The sequence below is a fragment of the Puntigrus tetrazona genome, chromosome 5, assembly GCF_018831695.1.
Source record: "Puntigrus tetrazona isolate hp1 chromosome 5, ASM1883169v1, whole genome shotgun sequence".
Taxonomy (NCBI): Eukaryota; Metazoa; Chordata; class Actinopteri; order Cypriniformes; family Cyprinidae; genus Puntigrus; species Puntigrus tetrazona.
The window spans coordinates 5,373,723-5,398,461 of record NC_056703.1 but is presented as its reverse complement, the minus strand read 5'-3'; the positions used below and the strand labels follow the sequence as shown (position 1 = coordinate 5,398,461).

The window sequence follows — 24,739 nt, the reverse complement described above, 5'->3', positions numbered from 1 at the left end:
ATAAAAGGTTTATAAATTTAAAAAAAAAAAAAAAAAAAAAAAAAAAAAAAAAAAAGTTCTCTCTTCAGGTAAAATACGACCAGGATATTTTTTAAAGGTTCCCTGAATTAAATAACACTAGTAAACAACTCAATGAATTAATTTTTACTGCCATAAACAACAACATACAAACAATTCTACAGAGTCCTCCTCAGCCTCTCACATTTTTACCAAACTCAAACCTTGATTCTAAAACGATCGTAAACGGTGCGAATACACACCAAGTGCCTCAGCGAGGCCTCCAGAGTTTGCATAAAGCTGGAAAAAGACACCTCGTCATAAACATAAAAAAAAGTACACTTGCTGGTTAATTCCACCTTAGATCAGACGAAGCATGGCACGGGAGTGTATAATTGAAGAAACATCAATGATTCTTAACTCGCTCGCTTTTAAAAAATACAAAATCAATACCCTCAAGACACTTGTGGAGTCACTGTTCACAGCAACAGATGGTAGAGTTGCAAATTAAATTGTCACTTATTCTCATAAATTGCAGCTATGTAAGGTTTTTATTAAACAAGCTAGTGGAGCTGATGAATATGAAATCCATATTCTGAAATATTGTGACTCGAACGGCATTTAATAAAAAGTTTCAGGAGAACATTTAAGGTTTTTTTTTTTTTGGTTTTTTTTGATCCTTTGCAACTCTAACATCTGCCCACCTCAACTATCCTTAGGTTCTAGGCTGTTTTGAGGCATGCTGGTCTAGCTTGAGAGCGTCATGTGCGAGTGAGTTTATCTGGAGGCATGAAGCCCGAGTCTCCCAGCGCTCGGAGAGCCACGCGGCCGCTGGGTCGAACCGTCAGCCAGGTGATGCTGCCGTTGTTCAGGCCCATCCTCAGCCAGCCCTCCGGAGGAAACTGCAGGGCCCTGGAACAAACATTTACATGACAGTCACGCTTTTGACATTTTCTTAAAAGAAGCGGAACAATTACCTCGCCATGTTCCTGACGAGTCATGGGAGGGGGAAAAAAATAAAAAAAAAAAAAAAAATTATATTTATATTTATATATATATATATATATATATTATATATATATATATATATATATATATATATATATATATATATATATATATATATATATATATATATATATATATATATATTCCAAATATACACAAACTGCAAACCAGCACAAGAATTGAGAAATTAAGTCAAAACTAAGTATATAAAAATTAAAAATAAAAATACCTTTCCAATTAATACTGCATAATATAATCAATTACTCAACCACACAATATTTTTGGTGTGTGTGGTTATGTAAAAATGTAATACATTTTATATTAAATATTTCAATATTTTTCCGTTCTATAGACAAATTGATATTTGACTTAGCAAGCACCACTGATAAAAGGTTGCAAAGTTTTTTATGAATTCCATATTTATATATATATATATATATATATATATATATATATATATATATATATATATATATATATATAATATTATGTTATAATATAAATATTATAACATAATATAAATGTATAAATATAATGCATTATATATAAATAATATATAATATATTCATATATTAATATATATTCAATATGGAAGTTCATTTCCACCACTTAAGACAATTATGCTCAAGTAAACCATATTAATGAGACAGAAGTCGTAATTATGAGAAAAAGTGTTGCTTGTCAAAATTAAGACTCTTTTTTTTAACAGTCATAATTATGACCTCATCTCATAATTATCATCTCATAATTTAAATAGTCATTATGAACTACCAAAGCATAATTATTTTTTCTTCTTGCGTGGCTGCAACCACACACACACACAACACAAAGTGAAAGGAGCATACTTACGATCGCGATCGTTTTAGTTTTTTTTCCGTGGATAGACTTGCTGTGGTTTCCACCAAATGCTTATTTGTTTCGCTAAGCGTTTCAAAAGAGCACAAAAAGAGAGACCGCACGGAGTAGCAAGTGAACACAAACCTGCACACAAAATAGCGGATGACATTAGCATGACAGACGATGATCTCGTAGCTGTCCTCCTTCTGCTTGGGGTCGGCTCGGTGGATGTAGCGGCGGAACGCTGCCTCGATCCGAGCGCCGTCCTCGTGGTACTGCTGAAACCAGCACAAGAGTTTCACAAGCATCCGCCACGAAACCGGACTCAACGCTCTCCAGCGAGAAGAGCGTTGGGGGCGGTTCGCCCGCGGCCTTTCTACGCCGGCGGTAACCTCAGCGGTCGGTTCTGTTATGACTCGAGCCATCAACAGAAGCAGAACACACACAGACAAATCGAAACAGCGGGGGACTAACAGACGGTGCCTTCAGACCGGCTAAGTAAGACTTTGCACTGACCGCTGCCTCGGGTTTCCAGTGCGTGACCGGCGGGACGGGTTCGATCGGAGCACCCTCTCGCAGCAAATCGCAGCTCACGAGCTCCACACCTACGGGGGAAACAACAATTAAGAACATCTACGGGGATCACGTTCAAGCTTAAAACGTTTCGTGTAACGGCACAGTAAGGCGAAGAGGAAGCCGAAGCTAACCGTTGCGATACATTTACTGTATATCTAGAAAAACGCAGTATACATTTTTGGTGATGCTGCCAACTTTTACCCTGACCGTAAGTTGGGGAAAAATAGCTTGCCAGCTTCTATGGCTTTATTTATGATGAGAGCCAGATCAAGTCGATATTTTCCTTTCTCTTTGGGGTGTTTCAAGCTGTTAGTGCACAGGTCAGATCCCTAAAGTTGGCGCCCCGTTCGTCGTTGCGAAAGTCGAACTGCTTTCTTTGCTTCTAAGAGAGAGCACGACTAGAAGCCAGACTTTAAAGTTGTTCCGATCGCAACAAACTAACGTGTCGCAAATCGGCTGAAAAAAATATTAAACATGTTTGATACCCTGCGAATAAATCCGCGGACGTCACACACTACCCCACTTTCTGTTAAATCTGCAGACTGGCTCCGATTTTCCTCAACTAGCGTCAACTCGTTCAGACTCTAAAAATGTGGTGTATTCCAGGCTCAAATCATTTCATTCAGCGATTGTGTTCCCATTGGATGCAACAAACGGATGCTAGATAGCTGGCCAATCAGAGCTCGTCTAGCTCTGTACAAATGGTTTTTTTTTTTAATTAAAATGAGATTTTGCTCCTTTGTTCCCTGGCACCAGCGCTCGTCTGTACCTGGCAGGTATTTGCTGATGATGCTGGCCGTCTCGGTAGCTCTGGTCATTGAAGAGTGGATGAGAACGTCGTACTTCAGTCCCAGCGCCGCTAATCTCTGTCCCGTGTACTCGGCCTGTTCCCGTCCTGCAGCCGAGACAGAAACCAGCATGCCATCGAGTCGGTTGTAGCATTTTTAACGCACGTCTATCAGGTGATACAGTACCTAACGCCGTCAGGATCCTCTCTTTATCTCCGTCCCCCTTGAGGTTGTACTGGGAGTGTCTGATGAGGAAGATGTGGCGTGTGGCTTTGGGTTTGCTGTTGTCCGCGTCCGGACTTCCATTCTCACCGACGCTCTCCTTTCTCTTCCCATTCACCGGAGATGAGGGGTCACGTCTGAAATCGGCAAAAAGGGTTCAAACCAGCTATTAAGTGGGACTCAATGCAGTAAATAAAGACTTGGGAGATATTTCTGTGCGTAGAAACACACAGTGTATACCTTATACATTTAAAAAGTAGATACAATATGGTTTATATATATATATATATATATATATATATATATATATATATATATATATATATATATATATATATATGCTGTTTTACTTTATAAATGCACCAGAAACTAAACTAGAAAAAAGGAAATAATGAATAATCGGTTAAAAATCACTATAAAAATCTGAGCTGGCAGACGCTTTCAAAAGTGCTTGTGAGAAGGCACATAATGCAAGAAACTACATTAGTGACAATTAAAAATATCTAAGACTAAAGCAAACAAGTAAATAAAACACCATTTCAATCACTGCCGAATGTGGCGAGGCTTAGATAGCGGTTAAAGACCTGGGATCAAACCTAAAACTGGGTGATCCATTAATTATAGTCACCGATCAAGGCATTAAGCCTCGGGCTACACTAACTATAACTGATCTTTGGGCAGGGCGCAATGAAAGCGCGATTTTCTGAGCACGCACGACGGCAGTGCCGTATTATTTTAACTTTAAATTATACGCGAGTACAATAGCAATCGATCAGAAACGAGTCTCTGTTGCTCACTTGTCCCAGTTGTAATCCCACCCGTTCGCAGCGGGCCACGCCGGAGGCTGCGCCGCACGCACGGCAGCCAAAGCGTCTCTCAACCGGCATCCGTCAGCGAAGTAGCCGTGCTTATCCGCCGCGACCGCCGCGCACACCAGCACCGCGGACCCGCCGGCGACGCCGCACGCGAGACTGAGCGCTCTCCGGAACGACATGAGCCAAAAGAGACGAGTCAACGGAGAGTAACGTTCACGGCTGCTCTTCGGAGCGACGACGCGCCGAGTCACCCTGGCTAGCAAGCGCTGTCGTTTCCTCTCTCCTCGCAACGTCAGGCAAAATAACAAGCCCTTCGCTGGTGCGTCGTCAAGGCTGGATAAAAAGGCGTTTTTCTTCCTACGCCGTGCGTGAGAGAATATATTTGGAAACCGGAAATCTCCGAAAAGCTGTCGCTGCTACGCGTGAAAACGGCAGCAACAGAACCGCACTATTTCTAAAATAAAAGTCCCCGGCGTACAAAGTGACAGTTTACGTTTTGACGTTTTTTTTTATTTCTTCGAACGAATGAGAAACTACGAATTAATATATCAAATATTTTAACAGTTTCAAATACGCTTAAAACTTGATATTTTATTCAATTGCGTTTTTATTCGCATTGACTACGAATATTTAACCGTATTTGAAACTGATTTCAAATCCGTCCTTAAATAACAATTGTGTTTTATGCAATTAATTCTAAACGTTTCCATATTTACCTCATATTTATTTTATGATTACTATTTATTGTTTCGTTTTGCTCCAGACCTATAGATGGCAGTAAAGTGTCACGAGCGGCGGACTTATGTTTTGATTACGGTGGCGGCACGTTTTGCTGTTGATAATCAAAAGTAGTATTTTATTTTGCTTGGACGTGTCATATCCACGCATCTGTTTCTTGTATCAAAGATGGACACGGACGAAGAGGGAGACAATGACTGGCATCGCAGTTTAGAGTCAGACATGCTGGACACAGGTACTTGAATACCGTGTGAACTTGTGCACGAATATGTTTTTATTACAGACAGCATTTACTCAATGTAAACGCAGAGCCCAGTGTCTCATGACAGCTGTAGTTTGACTGCAACGAGGTTTGGAGCAGCCCCTGTCAGGTGTACAGTATGTACAGTAAGTGTGCTTTTGCCACTTATCTTTTCAGAAGGATGCTCCACTGAAAGGCTTGCATCCGTGTCCCAGAGAGTGATCCTGCACTTTGACCTGGACTGCTTCTATGCACAAGTCGAGATGATCCGAAACCCAGCACTCCGGGCCAAACCTCTTGGTAAAACAACACAGAATACACCCTTTACAACTTACAAAAAGTATAGGACGTGCAACAAATACACTACAAAGTGCATTTTTCACTAGAACAGCCAATGCAAGTCAATACAGTCTGAAAATAAAGAAGTAAGCAACGCCAGCAAACTCATTGCTATATGTAACGTCATGCTCTGCTGTGTCTGTATCTTCGATTTCTCAGGAATACAGCAGAAGTACATTATTGTGACGTGCAATTATGTGGCAAGAGAGCATGGCGTAAATAAACTGATGTCAGTGACTGATGCGGTGGAGAAGTGCCCTCAGCTGGTGCTAGTGAAAGGAGAAGATCTCACGCATTACAGAGAGATGTCCTACAAAGTCACGGGTAGTGTGCAACTTTTGCCTGTCTGTCTGTAGAGTTTATTCGTTTATAAGATGATGATGACGACGTATCATTTATGATTGTGATTAAAAAATAATATGCGGTACATATGCAACAATATATAAAACAACATTTAGTAGAACTTAGAATCAGAATTAAATTTAAAAACAAAAGATTTCACTGAAGTGATGATGCTGAAACGTTAAATTATATCTCAAAATGCGTTGAAATGGAATAAACGTGCTATATAAAATGTAAAAAGTTTTTTTGGGGATTTAAACTGACCCTAAACCTAACTGTTAAGTTAAATACCAACTAATGGGTTTGCCTGAGATCTATTAAGGAGTACGATCCGAAGTTCGCTGTTCAATCAGACTTTAACTTTGACTTTTTTTGCCCAAAGAATTGCTGATGTCCCACTGTCCTCTAGTGGAGAGGCTGGGCTTTGACGAAAACTTCATGGACGTTACAGAAATGGTGGAGAGAAGACTTAAGCAAACCAGCATTTCAGATCTCTCCTTCATTGGACACATATACAAACATGAACGTGAGTAGCAGCGCCGCATCAAACAAAAACGAACACTTCTACCTCCCTACGTCGTACGTCTTTTATATGCTGATCTGGACTAGTAGTTTCCCACGGAGAGAGTTTTTTTTTAGCCGTAACAAATCTTTCTCGTCTTCAGCTCTGGCGGTCGATGAGGAGAACGCCCGGCTTGCTGTAGGATCCGTGATAGCATCTGAGATGAGGCAGGCCATCTTCAGGACGCTGGGACTGACCGGCTGTGCTGGCGTCGCTGACAACAAGCTCCTAGCCAAACTGGCGTCTGGAACGTTTAAGCCAAACCAGCAGACCACCCTCCTGCCGCGCAGCACCGCCGAGCTCATGAGCAGCCTCGCGGGACTCATCAAAGTGCCTGGTGAGATGGCGCAGAATCTCACACAGGATGATCTGCGGCGCCGTTTGCGTTCTGTAAACGTCGTCTGTGTTCGCAGGGATCGGTTACAAGACGCGGGAGAAGCTAAAGGCTCTGGGTCTGGTCGGTGTGAGAGATCTACAGTTATGTCCTCTGCCTGACCTGGCGAAGGAGTTCGGCGAAGTGGCTGCTAAAAGGATTCAAAACCTGGCCTGGGGCATCGATGACTCTCCAGTCACGCCGGCCGGTCCTCCTCAGGTACTCGCCGTATTTATAGATTGTGAACAAGGACGTATAGTCAATCGTCAGAACTTTTTGTCCTCAAGTTATCATACCAGAGCAACGATCCATGCAAAACCAGAAATATTGTTTTCTAAGATGCTGTTTGGATGCTCTTTGTAAAAGTAAAAGATTTGGAGCGATTAGATGTTTATGAAAGAGTGTGCATTAATTTGATCAGAGATACAGTTGTTATTGTGATATTGTGTGCAATTTAAAATAACTTTTCCATGTAAATAGATTTTAAAATGTAGTTTATGGTATTATTAATTAAGCCGAACTCGTTGTTTTCAATGCTAAAAACATTTGTGCCTTATTGGGAGAAGTGGTGTATTCAAATGTTTGTAACGGTGTTTACCAGCTCTAAATCACAAAGTGTGCTTTTAATGCTGCGTTTGTTTCAGTCTCTCAGCGATGAGGACTCATTCAAGAAGATTTCCACTCTAGAGGAAGTTCAAAAGAAAACCGAAGAACTGCTTACCAACCTAACTGAGAGGTGAGTGCGTCTGCTTTCCGATATCGAACTGGCTTGGCGTGTTTATGAGCCAATCTCTGTTTGAATTGCGTCCAGGATGCGCAAAGATGGCAGGCAGCCGCATACGTTCAGACTGACGATTCGCCGATATACCGTCACCAACCGCTGGTTCAACCGAGAGAGCCGGCAGTGTCCTATACCCAGCCACACCGGGCTCAAGATCGCATGCGGTACACTACTGTTCTTTTGCATGCTTTAATCGTGTTATAACACACACGCTCATCACACTATTCACGTAAACTGTGACATCAAACGATTATTGTTAAATTTTTGTGATTCACAAATTCAAATTTAGGAAGCAGTGAGGCTGTGCCCCAGTTACTGTCTCTGTCGGAGAAGCTCTTCCATAAAATGGTGGACACGCGCGAGCCGTTCCATCTGACCCTGCTGAACGTGTGTTTTAGTAACCTGCAGGCTAAAAGCTCCAGCAGAGGCTCCATCGCCTCTTTCTTTCAGAAATCTCCTACAACGCAAACGACATGTCAGCGGCAGGTCAGCACGTGTGCATTTCCCCATTTCAGAGTTATTATAGAGCTATAATAATACATAACAATCTGCATTTTTAACTATGAAAGGCACAATTTTTAAATAAATAAATAAATAATATTTAAATCATAAATAAATAGATCAGCTGATATCCATGACTTCATTTTACAGATAGGTTTAAGTTCATGCTTTCACTTTCTTAATGGGGCTTTTCCTATATTGTTATTGTTTTCTAATATCCTATATTGGACAAATTTTTATTTTTGCTAAAACTTATTGAGCCACCGATGGGTTATGTCTCTTGTGCTCCCCAAATCTTCATTTATTTAATTAAAAATAAAGTAAAAAATTACAGTTAACAGCTTGATATAAAAGTGACTATTTGAAAACATTTTAAAATGCAGTCTATTTCTTTAAAGTCAAAGCGTAAATTTCAGCAGCCATTACTCCAGTGTTCAGTGTCACATTTTATACATTCACCTAAAATAGATTTTCTCTTTTACATTTTACGCTACTGACACTTTAATTGAATACACCCTTGCTTGAATAAAAGCATTTTGTTTTAAAAAAATAAACGTACCCCAAACTTGTCGCCAGGTGGATCCTGATGACTTTGAGCCTGCTGCAAATTCCCAGGTCACTCGAGCGGATGTTTTACGTAAAGGTGATAAAACATGGAAACACACGTCAACCCAAGAATTACAAACACAGCCACCTTTAATCAACGCCACATCTCCCAGGAAGCCTGTTTCGGAGCCCTCACAAGTCACGAGCATCATCATAAGAGAGCCTGAGAAAACGGTGTGCTTCAAACCGCCCCGAGGCGTCGATCCAGAAGTATTCAAACTGCTCCCTGAACGCATTCAGATGGAGGTGATTTCCAGTTATCAGCATGAAGACTCCGCGCGGCTCAATTACGGAGCCGCTGACACGTCTTCGGCCGACGGCGACCCAGCAGGCCGTTCCACGCTGGCTTTTAAACAGCCGGCACCGAAGACTTCGTCATCCGCTCAGTCCGAGGAATCTGAGGAAAAAGTTCAAGAAAGTCAAATCCTACCGGCCGCTCAGGCACCTCGGTACGATGTCCCTGCAAACGTGGACGCTTATGTGTTCTCGCAGCTTCCTTCTGACGTGCAAAGAGAGTTACTGACTGAGTGGAGACAACAGAAGCCGGTCCTAAAAATCCCAACCAAACACTCGCATAAAACCTCCAATACCAAAGACAGGAAGAGTGCGGCTAAAGGCAGCCGGTGTAACATACTGAAATACTTCAAACCCAACTGAGGGTGGAAACGGTGCCTGTTTATAAAAAAACAGATGAAAAATGTAAACCATATCACTGTAAATCAGCCTTTCAGTAGTTCACAGAAAAATGTTGATTCTGCCATTCACTCACCTTAATGTCAAACCTGTGTATGACTTACTTTCTTGCATTAATCACAAAAAGGGATGAAACAAACTATTTTATTCAATTCGGGTGAGTACATCACCACCAAATTTTAAGATATGTGTTATTTTGTTAATAAACCATATATGTTATTAAATGTTCGTGCTGCTCGTGAAGTTATTGAATGGATACTAGCTGATCATTTTTGCGTAAATGCTATCACCGTTTGCAGTTATTTGATCAAAAATACAGTAAAAACGATAATATTGTGAAATGTTAATTATAAGGAATGCATGGATGTTTGGGAACCTTAAAGATAAAACACACACACACACACACACACACACACACACACACACACACACACATATATATATATATATATATATATATATATATATATATATATATATATATATATATATACATTATATATATATATATATATATATATATATATATATATATATATATATATATATATATATATATATATATATTTTTTTTTTTTCTTCCCTGAGAAACAATATCCTTCTCTGCATTCCGTTGTTTTGTTGTTTTTTTTTTTTTTTTTTAGTTTATTCTGTACCTTTTAGTAAACCTTCATTGCAAAAAATTATTAGGCCAATTTGAAGTCCTTTATTCTACTTCCGGTACCGCGGACTGTTGCAGTCTGCTGTAGTCGCGCGCAGCGTCTTCTTCCGGCACATCAGACCTCCTTATTTAACCTACAATAAAGCTCTATTCGCCCGCTGCGTCCACAATTTTTCTCCATTGCACATCACCGGTCGCCAGGTCGTCTGCGAGGATGAAGGGAGCGAAATTGGTCGTGCTTTTCAGCGTGTTTTTGACCTTCGTCCTCCTGACTGAGGCGGCGCGAAGCAGGAGAGACTCCAGCAGCCAGAACAGCTTCAGGAGGGCGGCCAGTGGCTTCTACCAAACCCTCAGCAATATCTTCGGAGAGGAGAACATCAGGGCTCTGTACAAGGTCCGTATACGATCGTGCGATATTTTCATGCAGTTAAAAAAATTTATGCGGTTTGGTTAGAAGGTGCACTAGTTTAAGGCCCGAAAAGATCGCCAGCTGTTAATGTCCGTGTCTCAAAACCTACTGAGCTGCCTACCTAGAGAGCAACACTGCATCTTTCTCGTCATCTAGGTCGCTAGGTTCTGGCTAACTTTGTGTCAGCGGACTTTTAAAAATATTTTATCGCTAACTTAAGTAAACACGTAATTTTTTAATATTGTGCAACTAAAATATAACTTTTAACCACGATTTCCTAAATATCAGTCTCTCAATTTTGAGCCTCAAATCATAATTTTTTTAATCATTTGTGTTTAAAATATAATATGTATGTTATTGTGTGTCTTTTAAACAGTTTGGCTAAATGTTTGAACGTACATTAACGAGATATTGTACTGCACTGCTAAAAATGAGCCATCTTTGCCATAAGGGAAAATTATTGCTATTGGTATTATTACTAGCGCTGTTGTTGTTAACCTCGTATTATTATAATGTTTATATATAATAGTATATAGAGTAAAAGAAAACTTCATTACTTGAAAATAGCTAAAAAATAAAAAAACTAAAATGCCACACATTATATTAATGAGAAATGGAAGGAGATATATATATGTCATAAAAATTCTCACAATGCAGTGTAATCCAAAAGAAAATTTTATTTATTCTAATTTTTATTTTAATTTAGTTGCATTTTTTTCTGTAACTTTTGTTATCTCACTAATGTGTTTGCATATCACTTTTTTTGTGGTCTTCATTAAAAAAAACCCTTTGTCGATGTTTGGCAGTTCTTCTCAAAAACTACAGATAAGTTTGTTCACGGAGTCGATTCGTTATTGGACACCTTGTGGAAGCTGTGGGTGGATCTGCTTGATGTTATGGGCATCGACTGTAAGTCTGAAGCAGAATTGCTGCAGTTATGTGTGTCAGTGACCAAAATAGCGCATCTTCACTGTTTGTGCGCGACGCAAATGAAAAAAAAAAAGTCCTTAAAACCTCCTTTGCATCTCTCTCTCTCTCTCTCTCTCTCTCTCTCTCTCTTCCTTCATGCTCTTTGCTTCTATTTCCGCCTGTCTGCGTGCCCCTCCCCTTCCTGTTTTTTCTCTGTCTCTCTCTCTGTCTGTCTGTCTCTCTCTCTGTCTGTCTGTCTCTCTCTCTCTCTCTCTCTCTCTCTCTGTCTGTCTGTCTCTCTCTCTCTCTCTCTCTCTCTCTCTCTCTCTCTCTCTCTCTCTCTGTCTCTCTGTCTCTCTGTCTCTCTCTGTCTCTCCCTCCTCAGCCTCTAACCTGACGCACTACTTCAGCCCATCGTCTGTGTCCAGTTCCCCTGCTCGTGCGCTCCTCCTGGTGGCGGCCCTGCTGGTGGCTTACTGGTTCCTGTCCTTGTTCCTGAGCGGCTTTTTTTACGTCCTCCACGCAGTCTTCGGCCGCTTCTTCTGGCTGGCCCGAGTGGCCCTTTTCGCCCTCTCCTGCCTGTATATCCTGCAGAAATTCGAGGGCGACCCGGAGAAAGCGGTGCTGCCGCTGTGCTTCATCATGGCCGTGTACTTCATGACGGGGCCGGTGGGAGCGTACTGGCGGAAAGGGGGCGGACCTGGAACCCTGGAGGAGAAGATCGACCACCTCGACACCCAGATCCGCCTCCTCAACATCCGCTTGAGCAGAGTGATTGAAAACCTCGAGCGCTCCAGTGACCAATGAAATGATTTTCACCCCAGGCTGAGGGTCAGAGCTGGGGTTTGTGAGGCGTGATAAGTATTTTATTATTATTTTTTTTAATTAAACCTTTCTTTTGCTCCTTTTTTTCTCAGGATGTCCCAACATTTTAGTCGAAAATTGTACGTGACGTGTTCGGAAATTCGATGAATTCCCCAGGCGATGCGCTGAAGATCGTCTATTAGGTTCACCCTGTTGTTGTGGAATGTATCGTTAGTGTCCACCTCTACTGTAGCCGCCCGTTTTTGAGTAAATATCAGGACTTTTTTGTATACTGTGTGTCCGTCTGCAAGCCTCGAGCCGAGTGTGTTAGTCCATTGCGCAGTATTATGCGTCCATAAGCTTTGTTAAGGGAACTTTCTATGTGTTATTTAATAATCATGTAGACGATGCAATTGAGAAACACTCAGAAAGTGTGAAGAATAGTCAATGTCACTGCATTTTTGTTATTATTTATTTTTTCCTCCCATCTCCGTCTCTTCTCGAGGTCACCAGAGGTCACTCTGAGTTCAGGACCGATCAGCACTATCAGGGATAGAGATGTATGTGGAAATCTCGTTCAGAAAGCAGCTAGTCATCAGAAGCGTGAGGATATCAGACCAGTGTTCCTGGCAGCAAAGTAACAGTGCTGCAATGCACACCGGTATCTCAGTTTCAGCCGAGAGAGAGAGAGAGAGTACATTCAGGGTAATACCTGGTCATGCACTTTGCTCTCAGCATGACGTCATCGTATTAATTGCATGCATCGTTTTAATGCACTTAGAAAGGGATCGATTAAATACAGTTTTAATCCTGCTACTTATTAGTGCTGCTTAGTAAAATCGCTTATCGGGAAAGTGGCCTCCATGATTTCATCCACATTGGCGTTTGGTCGATTCGAAATGCCTGATAACTAATCTAAATCTTCTCTGCTCTTTTTTTTTTTTTTTTTTTTTTTTTTACTCATTCGTTTTAAATTTCATTCCACTTTTTTGATTTTTAGTTCGTTTTTGCAACCTCGTTGTAGCCAAAGCTAATGTGCATGTTTTTAAAAAATATATATTTCAAACATTTATTCCCCGCTTCATGGATTTTTATAAACACAAAAATACTGTAATTTAACATTTTTATACATGTTTTTACATTTTAAGAGAAATGTTATGAATGGCCAGTGTTTAAGTATATTTGCATTCCATAAAATACGCTAATTATTATTATTATTTTTTTTATTTATACTGCTGTATTTAACACTGCTGTTGAAAGGTTTGGAGCCAGTAAGATTTTTAAATGACATTAATATCGACATTCAGCCAGTATGTATTAAAAATGTTATTTTAATATCTTTTAAGCTCGCTGTTCATTAAAGAATCTTGATAAAACTATAACGGTTCTCACAAAAATATTTAGCAGCACAACTGTTTTCAACTTTAAATATAATATAAAATATTTTTGAATGATTTCCGAAGGATCGTGTGACCAAGCAGTTATTTTAAAAATAAAAAAAAAAGTTTACTGGTCACATACTTTTGAACAGTAGTATAAATTGGAGTTAAGTGCTTTTGTTATACATTTACTGTATTTATTTTGCGCCATATCCTATAAGGTTGTGTTTACGGTGAAATCAGTGTGCTATTCGTTTGTATTTGTTTTTTTTGTGATTTTTCTGCTACTAAATGATCTTTTTCATATCTTTTGAAGATGTCTTTCATTCAAAGTGAGAGTTTTGTGGCGTTTTAGCCCTAGCGTCAGCGTCGATGCCATTCTATACTGTTTTTAGACATTGATGGAATTCACTTTTAGCGGATGCACGTTCGAAATTCGCGCTCTTTCTCTTCATGGAAAACGAGCCAAAAGTATTCACCCCTCTTCCTGCATCTCGCTGATTTTAATCCAGAAACTGTCCCTCATCGCCGTGACATACTGTAACTCAAGTCTACCGGAAAGCACTAATATCAAGAAGGCCCGTTTTTTTTTTACTGTGTGAATGCGTGAAGGAAATGATACAACGTAAGCACCAGCCTTGAGGAATCTCCAAATATATTGTGTGCTTGCAATGCACCAGCGTTATTGTACAACCACCGGAGACGACCGATAACAATCACGCGCATACATTTCTCAGCAAACGCTCCTGTGTTTAAAATCGTCTCGTGAACGTCTGTAACGAATGAGAAGCCGCAGTACCTTTTTTGAGAGTTTTCTCATTGACTGTGATTTCAAGTGTACTCCGTGCAGAGTGAATGTGCTTGTAGAAATACGTATGGAGGTTTAGCAATTAATTTCGTTCTTGTAAGTTGCAGTAACATGTTAAATCATTCATTTATTTGTGGAATATTGTGCATTTCTTATTATTGATGTCTGTTACATTATACGTAAGGCAGTACTGACTTAACTGCAGACTCTCATGAATCCCATTTGACTGCACCAGTGCCAATTATTGTGTGTTGATTGATCGATTTGTATTGGGAAAGCACTGAATCTTTGTGAAGTCTAGACCTTAACTGGTATTTTTTGCGTAGTAAAATGCCTTTTGTACAAAGGTTTGCTTTGTACTGTATAATTTCCATCAGGAGTGTTCACCCGCGATGTTGCTTGCCGTGGTATCTTTTGCGCTGTCTAACATATTTTTGTCTTTATGAAACTTGTTCAATGATTTTCTCGAAGATGAAACGGTTGTCCGAAAATGATTTAATAAACGTAATTTGACCAACGGCTCTCGTTTTTGTTTTGTCTTTTTTATGTGCATGTATCCAGAACTCAACTTTACCGACGCGAATGGTGTTATGTTTTAGATTTGCTCACACCGCGGTGGGAAAATAATGGGTAAAAATGGCCCACAAATAAAAGATAAAGGGGCAGAAATTGTAACAATTGGTTACGGCTGTTGTGGTTTTAAAATGAAATTCTAAAAATGCATCAAATTGCATTTAGTTTAGGAATGCAATGGCCAGTCACATTTTCTATTAATCGTAATTAATAATCATAACAATATCAAGAGCAATTGATATGTCATAATACTGCAGCAGGTCTTGTTTAAATGTAGTCAGTTGTTATCGTACAGTATTTTAATTGATTCAAGCAATTAGTTACATTTAAGTATTTGACAAAAGTGATAAAAATTCTGCACAATTCTAAAAAATACCCCTGAGATCAATTCCGGGACACGGAAAAGTTCATTTCTGACCCTGGCTTTTTTTTTTAACGTTTATTAAGTTACTTCACCTCATAATTTGGACATGGGGTGTTGTGCGTGATGCAACGGACGCTTGTTTGAACATTGCTTCATTTGTCTCTTGGCCTGGCCGGCCGTGAACCCTCTGAAGCTCTGGTCAGCCGTCTGTCTCTAAAGGGTTAAATCACGGATCCGGTCTGACACGCAGCTAAGCGAATGTGTGCGTTTAGCATTCTAAAGGGGCAAATGTTATTTTCCCCCTGCAAAAGTGGTTTTTGGTAGAATCCCCAACTCCAACATCATCGCACAAATGAAATGAACTTTATCTAATGCTGACATCACAACTTTTTAATAACCTAGAGGTGAAAACTAGTGACATTAGCCGTTCTCTGCAGTTTAACATCCTGTGGTTTAAATCACCTCCACATAGGGTTTTCCTCTCTTCTTCTAGATACTCTGGGACGCTCTCCTGCAAACATGTTTTGTTTTACTCTTGTGTTCCTGTGAGGACTGATCCGAATGCCGTCACAATGTGCAGCAATCATAAAGAACACTGTGCCTTTAAGACATCCATATTTGGCTGGTATATAATGCTGTTCATTGTTGCTTTTTCATTTGTTGTGCCCAGAGGGTGCAGACGTGACCCCATTCCCATTCCTTTTACTTAAAAGCGCATTTATCACTAACCCTTACGGACTTCATATCTGTCTTACTGAGGCAGATAGATAGATAGATGGATGGATAGGTAAATAGATCATTTCCAATTGATCTGAGCGCATTCGTGTTAATGCAAATGCACACAGGCCTGTATACACTGAATCTGTGAAAACACAAATCAAACGCAAAGAACTGAATCTCCATTTTAGCACAGTACTTAACAAACGGCATACATCTGTGCATGTTTGATTTCGGTGAAAATTGGCTTTGTTTATGGAGAAAAAACAGCAATTGTCCAACAAACATGTTTTCAAGGTTTTATGGTGATGGCCATTTTGTCATTACAGGACAAGTATAAAATGAAGACTGATATGCAATCATGATGGAGACTGAAAACAAGGGACTTATCTTGTTTTTCTATCTTTTTCATTTCCCGTAAAGCTGCTTTCAGCCTGTACAGTAAAAAGCACTGTACCAATAGTAAAATAAACCAAAGACACGAATGAGTTGCAGATCGATTTATATAAAACCTTTTATTGCTTACATAAAATTTTGACACGATTCCTTTAATTCGTCAACCAACAAGCGGTACAGATCCGTTTTATCTTTTCTTTGTGTTGCATATAAATGCATATCAGCCAAGTTTGCATAAGCAATCTATGAAGCAACTCCTAATTGCTAAAGGTTTTTATAAATACTGATGAAATTGGCCTTGGAAATGACTGCTGCTGACTCCGCAGAAATATTCAGCAGCCCTTTATATACAGTCCAGTACCCTTCTCTGATTTTTACTATGTTTAAAACCACAAATCGACCGAAATGTATGGAAAACGCAGCACAGAGCAACCTTTCACGTGTTAACCTGCGTCTTCCCGTCCGATCGTGTTGCAGGCTGCAGGCTCGTGATTGGGCACACCTCTAAATGATCCCTGTTTCTATTGGCTGGGCGGTTCAGGCGGAACGGTTTTCTGACTTTTGATTGGTTCGCTTTTCCGTCTGTCCATGTTGCTTTCTGTCGCGCTGCGGTCTCGGCTGATGTGAGACCAGCTTCAGGAACCAATGGAATAAAAGACATGCTAATTGCGACTCAGTCTGATATTCTTCCGCCAAAGGCTAACAGTAAAGCTTTATCCAAGACCCTCAAGAGCAAGTATTATATACAGTATATAAGTATCTGTGTCACACTTTTTGAGACCCTTCGGTGTTTCTTTTAAGTGTTCCGGATCTTATAATAAGAACTATGCGTATTTCTTATCCTTATATGTTTTTTTAAATGTAGTGAATAGACGTAGACACAATAAATGCAATCCAAACATAGACTGAGACTTTATTTTATCACCTTTATTAGTCGGCATCACTAATCGTTTTAGTTTATGAAGTTTTTGAATAGATAAGTGATGCCCCATCCGTGAACGAATCGTTCTTTTGAGTCGATTCTTTTCAATCAAATGACGAATCGGTGAAAGATCGTTTTCTTAATGCTCAACTGAATCGATACCATTCCTCTCTGAACAGATTCAACTCATATTGAAATGATCAATAAAAAAACAACTATATATATATATATATATATATATATATATATATATATATATATATATATATATATATATATATATATATATATATATATATATATATATATATATATATATATATATATATATATATATATATATATGTCGTATGGACATTGTAGTGTATAAAAATAAAAAGTTAATAAAAAGAGTATTTTTAATTTATGCATTTATGTTTTAATTACGTTTAAACCTTTATCTGCGTATATACCTATAGGTTTATTCAAACTTTTAGGAGAACGTCACATTAGGAGGATATCAAGGACGAAAACGTGACATTGTGACGATGAATAATTAAATGTTTTTCTCAGAAATAAAACCGAGCAGATTGTCAGAAATTAGTCGGATTTCCTTTACATTGCTATCTTAGATAAAACAGATAGACCGTCCGCCGTGAACGTGCTAGCCAACAAATGCAAATATCGGCCCACTGGCTTCTGAAAAATGTATATATTCAATAAATAAAAACTCCTTCAGAATTATTTCTGGTTAATAACAACAAATTTGTGTAAAAACCTGGCACTACATAAAAAGCGGAAGGACACGCGGCGGTTGGCAGGGCGGTGTGCGGTTGCGCGGTGGGCGGGGCCTCCGCCGCCGCCGGTTGATTATGTGCGGCTGACGCTCGGAAGTGACCCATGTGTCCGAGCTGCACCAATACACGATCACCGGATCGGCCCGTTCAACTCCCGTGGTGCGCCTCTCGCAGTCCTCGTAGGTTATTCACGACACGCCGACGCCTGTCACCCGATCATGTCTAAAGACACGGAGGCCAAGAGCGAGGAGATTATGGAGTCGAAGGTGCTCTGGTACCCGGACTCTAAACGAAACACGCAGATGGACCGATTCCGGACTCAAGTGAACCGGGACTTCGGGGTGAATCTGGGTGAGTAGAGCCAGCCCGGGATGGAATGGATGCAGACTAGTACGTCAGCTAGCAACACACCCCTATTCCACAGAAGAAAAAAAACAAAACATAGTACTGCGGTGTGTTGCTAATCCCGTTAATAGCTCATCCCGGGATCGTCACGGCCGCGTTTGAGCAAAAACACTTAGTCTAACTATGCTTTCAGTGGAAGATTTGGCCCACTGTAAATTCTCTTGGTTCCATTTTGTCTTTATCTCCTTCAGTTGCGCGAGGAGAGACGTCTGGCCACATATTTCCATTCAGTCTTGCGTGCAATGTATACACACTATGAGTTGAACAACCAGAATTTCAGTCCAGTCCAGTACACCTCACCTCGGCGGTTTCGTTTATGACCAGCTGCTTTATTTCACGTTTAGTATGTTATTCAGAAGCGGTTTGCCATTCGTAATGTACAGTACGTATTCGCGAATCATGAAATTCTAGTACTTATTTTGATGCTAGTACACTAGTAGCTGTTAGATAACTACTAGTTGCGTTGAGCTAGCAGGTATTGTGGTAGTTGTTAATGCTTAAAAATCTTAATAGTAAGCAAATCTGTCTCAGAAACAAATACAATGCACTTCATAGATAGGGAATATACTTGTATCTAGTGGATTAACAAAAAAAAAAACTATCTTAAATTATTAAAAAAATAAACTATATATATATATATATATATATATATATATATATATATATATATATATATATAATTATGTATGTTTGTTTGTTTATTTTTTTAATAATTTAAGATTTAGATATTTAAACTCATAATTTATATGCAATATTATATAATATTAATATTGTATAATATTAAAATATTGCATATAATCACGTCCCCTGCATGTCTGTACATTAGTCAGATTATTTATTCCCTTTTTATTAGATATGTGTAACTGTTCAATTAGTAGTATGAAAAAATAAAGTAAGCGGAAGCGATGCGGTAAATATAACCAAAAAATAGGGGTCAGATCAAATGTCATAAATTTCTGGTATGTTTACTATTGCTAAACGAAATCAAATAACCCATGCATTTTGTCTAATGCTACTTTTTGTAACGTCTCTCTTATTTTGAAGCCAATTATAATGACCTGTATCAGTGGTCCGTGGACAGTTATCCGGAGTTCTGGGCACAGGTTTGGAAATTCTGTGGCATCACTTGCTCAAAGGTGTATGAGGAGGTAAGTGTTTTTCCTTTTTTTTTGTACTTTATACATTCGCCTTTTTTCCACATTTGTATCTGTAGTCATTTAGAGAGTTTGTCATTTCCCGTTCTGCATCGAGGGCGGTTCGCATGGCCACAAAATGATGTCATGTGACAATGAATAATTAGTGTGGAGCTCAACTAAGACGTCCGATGATGTATTAGTTGTCACACTGTGATTGGTTTTCGCTCTTAATTCTGTGGAGGTATACGTGCCACGGAGGACGGACGAACCCATTAGTCACACGAGAATGCTCTGACTTCATCCCAGTAAACATTTATGAATTTATTACCGTTTAGAACTACTGTCTGAACCTCTGCTAATATCATATCTCTGGCTTTTCCGTCTAAGACAGCTGTGGTTGTGCTCAAGGAGTGTCATGTGATAAAACATCATAAAACAACCGCAGAAGTCTAAATGTGGCTTTTTATCTACGTACATCCTTCTCGGGCCTGCTTTACCGAATCGTTTGCTGACTCAAAGATCGTTTTATGACAATATAGATTGCAGTATGTTAAACTAACTAATAACTGGGAAGGGCGTTGGTGGCGAGAAGGTACTCTTTCGCTCCAGCTTAAATGGAAATGAGTTTGTTAAAACGACTAAAACTGAAACAAACGGCCGGACAGAAATATAGATATGTACTAAAATGGTTGAAACTAAAATTCGGCAGAAGATAAAGCCGTCCAGGTGTCCATCGAACTGGCTGATGCGCGACTTTGCTCTGTTTCAGGTGGTCGATGCGTCTAAAAGGATATCCGATGCACCCGAGTGGTTTAAAGGCGGCAGACTGAATTATGCAGAGAACCTGCTCAAACACAAAGACCAGGACAAAGTGGCTCTCTATGCGGCAAGTAAGACCACCCACCCAGGTTCATCGCATCGGCATTCTGAGTTTCGTTCACGCGCTCTGAATAAAATGATCGGCGTTTCATATCCATTTGTTCGCTTTCTCTGTAAGTGGCCGTATACGACAGGCGGGTTACGATGGGCACCGTCGCCAAAAAATGCACCCTTTCTGCTTAATCCTGATTCTTCTGGCTGGGTTTATTTAGTAAAGATGACTGTGTATTTTCCCTAGTGAATGCAATGGGGAAAAATCAGGTGTTCGACGCGTTATTATGCTGTGTTTTAATGAAGATTTTTGTAAGAGAAATGAAATCGGCTGCTAAAGTCATTATCAGTATCTGCAGAAGGTCATATAAAAAAAAATAATAATGCAGCAGCAAACCCAAGCAATGCAATTCTTTTTTTTTTTTTTTTTTTACTTTATCATTCATCTGAGAACTGCATTAGCTGCGTTCAGGCCCTGGCTGCCATTTAATTTAACCTAATTTATGACCAATATGTCCCTGCGTCCAGATGTCCCCGAGACCAAAGGTCTCCCAATTGAAATCGAGATTCCGTCTCTGTCTGATCTCCTTGAGCCTTTGTCAATCTGACCTATCTATGTGTTTTATCAGCATAGATAGAATCCGTCGCTGCAGTCCTCCGGCTAATGCAACGCTAACCGAATTACGCCGCGCGTGTGATTCGATTTGCGGGGTTTAGAGTCCGCGTAGGGAGCGGGACGCACGGAGCTGTGCTTTTATTTTGTGATGGATGTCTCGGTGCGGTCCGGGAAAGAGCGGATGTAATTACCAAAGTGGCATCTATCAGAAGCGTACCTGCGTCACTGGCTTGTGTCTTCGTGAAATAGGGAGGCTCGTTTACCTGAAAAAAAGTAGATTACGTAGGACTCTGGAGGGCAAATTAAATTTAACACTTCATTTGCCCGTTACGTACAGTGATGAAAAACATCAGCCGAGCTGAAAAAGAATTCTCTTATCGCTTGTTAAAAAAGTTAGTGTGTCGATATGCACTTATAACGTATGCAAGAAAGTAGATTTAAAGTAGAATTTATTTATATATTAAGTGGATTTTAGTTATAACTGAGAAAATTGTACCTATAGCACCGTTTAAAGGATTTTCATGTTTTATTAATTTTATTATTATTTTTTTACATTATGCAAGGATGCTTTAAATTGATCAAAAGCCTCACGTGCATCATTTTAAATATTTCTATTTTGAGTAAGCGCTGCTCTCTTGAAATTTTGATTCCTTAAAAAAAAAGAGATCACGCTTTATTTTATTCTCGCTATTAAAAAACCTACAATCGCTACGTATTTTGCCTCATAAACTCATAATTTGCTGCTTATTAATAGTTGGTAGCAGTTTGAGTTTAGGTGGGTAGATTATGGTCATACGGAATATGTGCTTTATAAGTATTAATAAACGGGCGATATATTAATAATAGGCATGCAAATAGAGAATTGGTTACTAATAAATATGAATAAAATTATATTATTATATTAGCAGCCCACTTTTTATTCGACGGAAACAGAATTTCAGCATACAGAATGATTTCTGACGCGCCGTTTAAAATAATCTTTACCATCACACTTTTTGAATTATAATTGTTTTAAAACATTACAATATTTAGCACTTTTATTTTAGTAAAAACACCTTAGTGAGAAAAGTATTTCTTGCAAAAGTATAATTTTTTTGAATGCTAGTGTTTGATTGTTATTATTGAGAGACTCTAACAAAAAATAGGAATATAATGTATAATAATAATAATAATAATAATAATAATAATAATAATAATAATAATAATAATAATAATAATAATAATAATTATTATTATTATTATTATTATAAAATTTTAAGTTTTTTTCTTTATTATAATTGTTTCTGAAATGTCTATTTACCGTGTTTGGCATTTACAAAAGTTACAATAATTTTATTTATTTTTTTTTAAAGCCGAGGCAAAAGAGGAGATTGTCAAGGTGACTTTCGGAGAGCTGAGGCGTGACGTGGCTCTCTTCGCTGCCGCCATGAGGAAGATGGGCATCAAAACTGGAGACAGGGTCGTAGGTGAGCGTCACCTCTCTCTTTCTCTCTCATTATTCACGTTATGCTTTCTCACTCATCCATCTGACACCCACTCAAAGCTTGTGGAATGAGGAAATACAAGTCGATATCGAACGCAAGAAAATCTGTTTTATATTGCATCTCGCCTAGGCAGTCTGACCTGTTTTTCCTGCCCTCTTGCTTTGCTTTTTCGAGCCGTCCTTGTTTGTCTTCATGAATGTCTCGACTCTTAGCTCCTGAATTCACAAGCTCTCCTTTTCTGTCTCGGTTCTGGGGTTCAGCCAGAGCCTTTCATTTGTGCGGATGGAGAATAAGAGGGGTGCAGTCGTGCCGTGGTGGGGGTAAATTAGTCTTTTCAAGCGGGGCAGATTTCAAACTTCAGCGCATTCAGGCCAGCGAAGCTGGAAGCTTCGGATGCTCGTCATGTCTCCACCCTTGTACTGTGGCGGCATGTGTGAGTAATGGTGTCTTTTAATGGCGATGTGAGGGGGTGAAAAAAGTATGTCTAATCGCTGACGTCATTCTCCTGCCACCGGGTTCGTTATCTGCAGTGCTGATCATCTCTAAATTGTAATGGCTGTAAATGGGAGGAGGCCATTTCAATGACATACCCAAATAGATTTATTCATGCAAGGCTCTATTGAGTGTGAAAGGGAAGCGAACAAGATGGTATAGAGATTTATACATCTTATATGTATTAAGTATTAAGACATATAGGATAGTTTTATGAATATCTCCATGATTCGTCATTGAAAAATATTTTTTGCGCAATTATAGTCTGCCATTTAAGAGTACACTTAAGGGAAATTAAATACATACGAATTTTATAAGTAAAACATTTGAATAAATACATTTTTATTTTATTCTTTGTACATATTTGTTTTTCTAAATTTATCAGTTTTTTAGACTTAATAAAAAAAATAAATAAAATGTGTTATATTATTGTAACTTTTGTAAATGTCAAACATGGCAAACAGACATTTCAAAATGTAATAATAATTATTATTGTTTAAAAGGTATTCCTTTTATATTTTTGTTAGATTCTCTCAATAATAGCAATCAAACACTAGCATTCAAAATTTGGGATTTTTAGATATTTTTGCAAGAAAGGCTGTATTTTTACTAAAATAAAAGTGCAAAATATTGTAATATTTTTAAATAATTATAATTCAAAATGTGTGATTGTAAAGGATTTTAAACAGCGTGTCAAATCATATATATATATATATATATATATATATATATATATATATATATATATATATATATATATATATATATATATATATATATATATATATATATATATATATATATATATATATAAAATACTTAATATTTAATGATTATTATTATTTTATTTTATATTATTTTATTTTCATCTAGTCCAAAGCAAATATTTCACAGTGGGACTATAAAATACATTTAATCCAATACAGTTTATCTGTTACAATTATTGACTGCTGTAAAATTCCTGAACTACTGTGCCCTTTTCATAAGCATGTCTACGTGGATGCAAACATGATTATGTTTACAGAGGTGTGTCCCCTTGTAGGAGTGTGTGTTTTATGTGACGTAAAAGCTTCGACGTTTACATATGCTGTGTATCAATCCTGTTAGGGTGTGTGTTCACGTATAGAGTGTGTTTCTCACTGGAGTGTCCTTGCATGTCCCCTTGATTTACAGCGTGTGCATGAATAGGATGGAGTGTATGGCCACTTTGCAGATGAGGCCAAGGTTTATTGCCGCAGTATCATTTAGCTAATGGACATCATTTCTATTCCTTGTCACATTCTGTCTTTTTCTTTTTTCTATTCTGTTCAATACACATATGATATATCAGACATGTGTAACACTAAAGCCACGGTGCATTGGCTTTCTCTCAGGAAAATATACTTTCTTTTTAAGTAAAATTTGCGTGTGTGTGTGTGTGTCATTCTTGCACAGTTTAGGTGATCCATTGCTGCCTGTAATGTAATGTTGTGTGATATATTCTCTCTCTTTACCTCAGGATATCTTCCCAATGGGATTCATGCTGTCGAGGCCATGCTCGCTGCTGCCAGTATAGGTGCCATCTGGAGTTCAACCTCTCCGGATTTCGGCGTCAACGTA

The 24,739-nt window shown here is 38.8% G+C and overlaps 4 protein-coding genes across 9 annotated transcripts in view; 3 read left to right on the top strand and 1 right to left on the bottom strand.

The window, feature by feature from the left end:
- Positions 1-129: 129 nt before the first annotated feature.
- On the bottom strand, positions 130-4,663 carry pgam5 (PGAM family member 5, serine/threonine protein phosphatase, mitochondrial). Of its 5 annotated transcripts, none has more exons than XM_043238773.1 (6): positions 4,226-4,663; positions 3,393-3,565; positions 3,188-3,313; positions 2,359-2,447; positions 1,855-2,120; positions 130-909 (listed from the first exon to the last, which is right to left on the bottom strand). In XM_043238773.1, exons 1-6 carry the CDS (start codon positions 4,420-4,422, stop codon positions 759-761), a joined length of 1,002 nt encoding a protein of 333 aa, XP_043094708.1. In that variant the 5' UTR covers positions 4,423-4,663; the 3' UTR covers positions 130-758. The 5 variants fall into 5 exon arrangements, with proteins under 5 accessions (XP_043094708.1, XP_043094709.1, XP_043094710.1 ...); XM_043238774.1 differs by having other exon boundaries at positions 1,855-2,117; positions 4,226-4,662; XM_043238775.1 differs by having other exon boundaries at positions 1,987-2,120; positions 4,226-4,657.
- Positions 4,664-4,832: 169 nt separating this feature from the next.
- poli (polymerase (DNA directed) iota) lies at positions 4,833-9,643 on the top strand. Of its 2 annotated transcripts, none has more exons than XM_043238772.1 (10): positions 4,833-5,216; positions 5,403-5,522; positions 5,721-5,885; positions 6,286-6,429; positions 6,569-6,802; positions 6,879-7,057; positions 7,483-7,574; positions 7,650-7,783; positions 7,909-8,105; positions 8,697-9,643. In XM_043238772.1, the coding sequence occupies exons 1-10, from the start codon at positions 5,150-5,152 to the stop codon at positions 9,381-9,383; spliced, it is 2,019 nt and encodes a 672-aa protein (XP_043094707.1). In that variant the 5' UTR covers positions 4,833-5,149; the 3' UTR covers positions 9,384-9,643. The 2 variants fall into 2 exon arrangements, with proteins under 2 accessions (XP_043094707.1, XP_043094706.1); XM_043238771.1 differs by having other exon boundaries at positions 5,400-5,522.
- A 493-nt stretch (positions 9,644-10,136) lies between these two features.
- On the top strand, positions 10,137-14,907 carry LOC122345752 (bri3 binding protein). The gene is made up of 3 exons (XM_043240187.1): positions 10,137-10,474; positions 11,296-11,398; positions 11,784-14,907. The coding sequence occupies exons 1-3, from the start codon at positions 10,295-10,297 to the stop codon at positions 12,203-12,205; spliced, it is 705 nt and encodes a 234-aa protein (XP_043096122.1). The 5' UTR covers positions 10,137-10,294; the 3' UTR covers positions 12,206-14,907.
- Positions 14,908-18,192: 3,285 nt separating this feature from the next.
- Positions 18,193-24,739, top strand: part of aacs (acetoacetyl-CoA synthetase) — a 28,824-nt gene continuing 22,277 nt past the window's right edge. Inside the window, exons 1-5 of the mRNA XM_043240048.1 lie at positions 18,193-18,488; positions 19,587-19,690; positions 20,448-20,568; positions 22,517-22,630; positions 24,639-24,736. Coding sequence (XP_043095983.1) covers positions 18,356-18,488; positions 19,587-19,690; positions 20,448-20,568; positions 22,517-22,630; positions 24,639-24,736 — 570 coding nt within the window. The 5' untranslated portion in view covers positions 18,193-18,355. The remainder of the gene's footprint in view (positions 18,489-19,586; positions 19,691-20,447; positions 20,569-22,516; positions 22,631-24,638; positions 24,737-24,739) is intronic.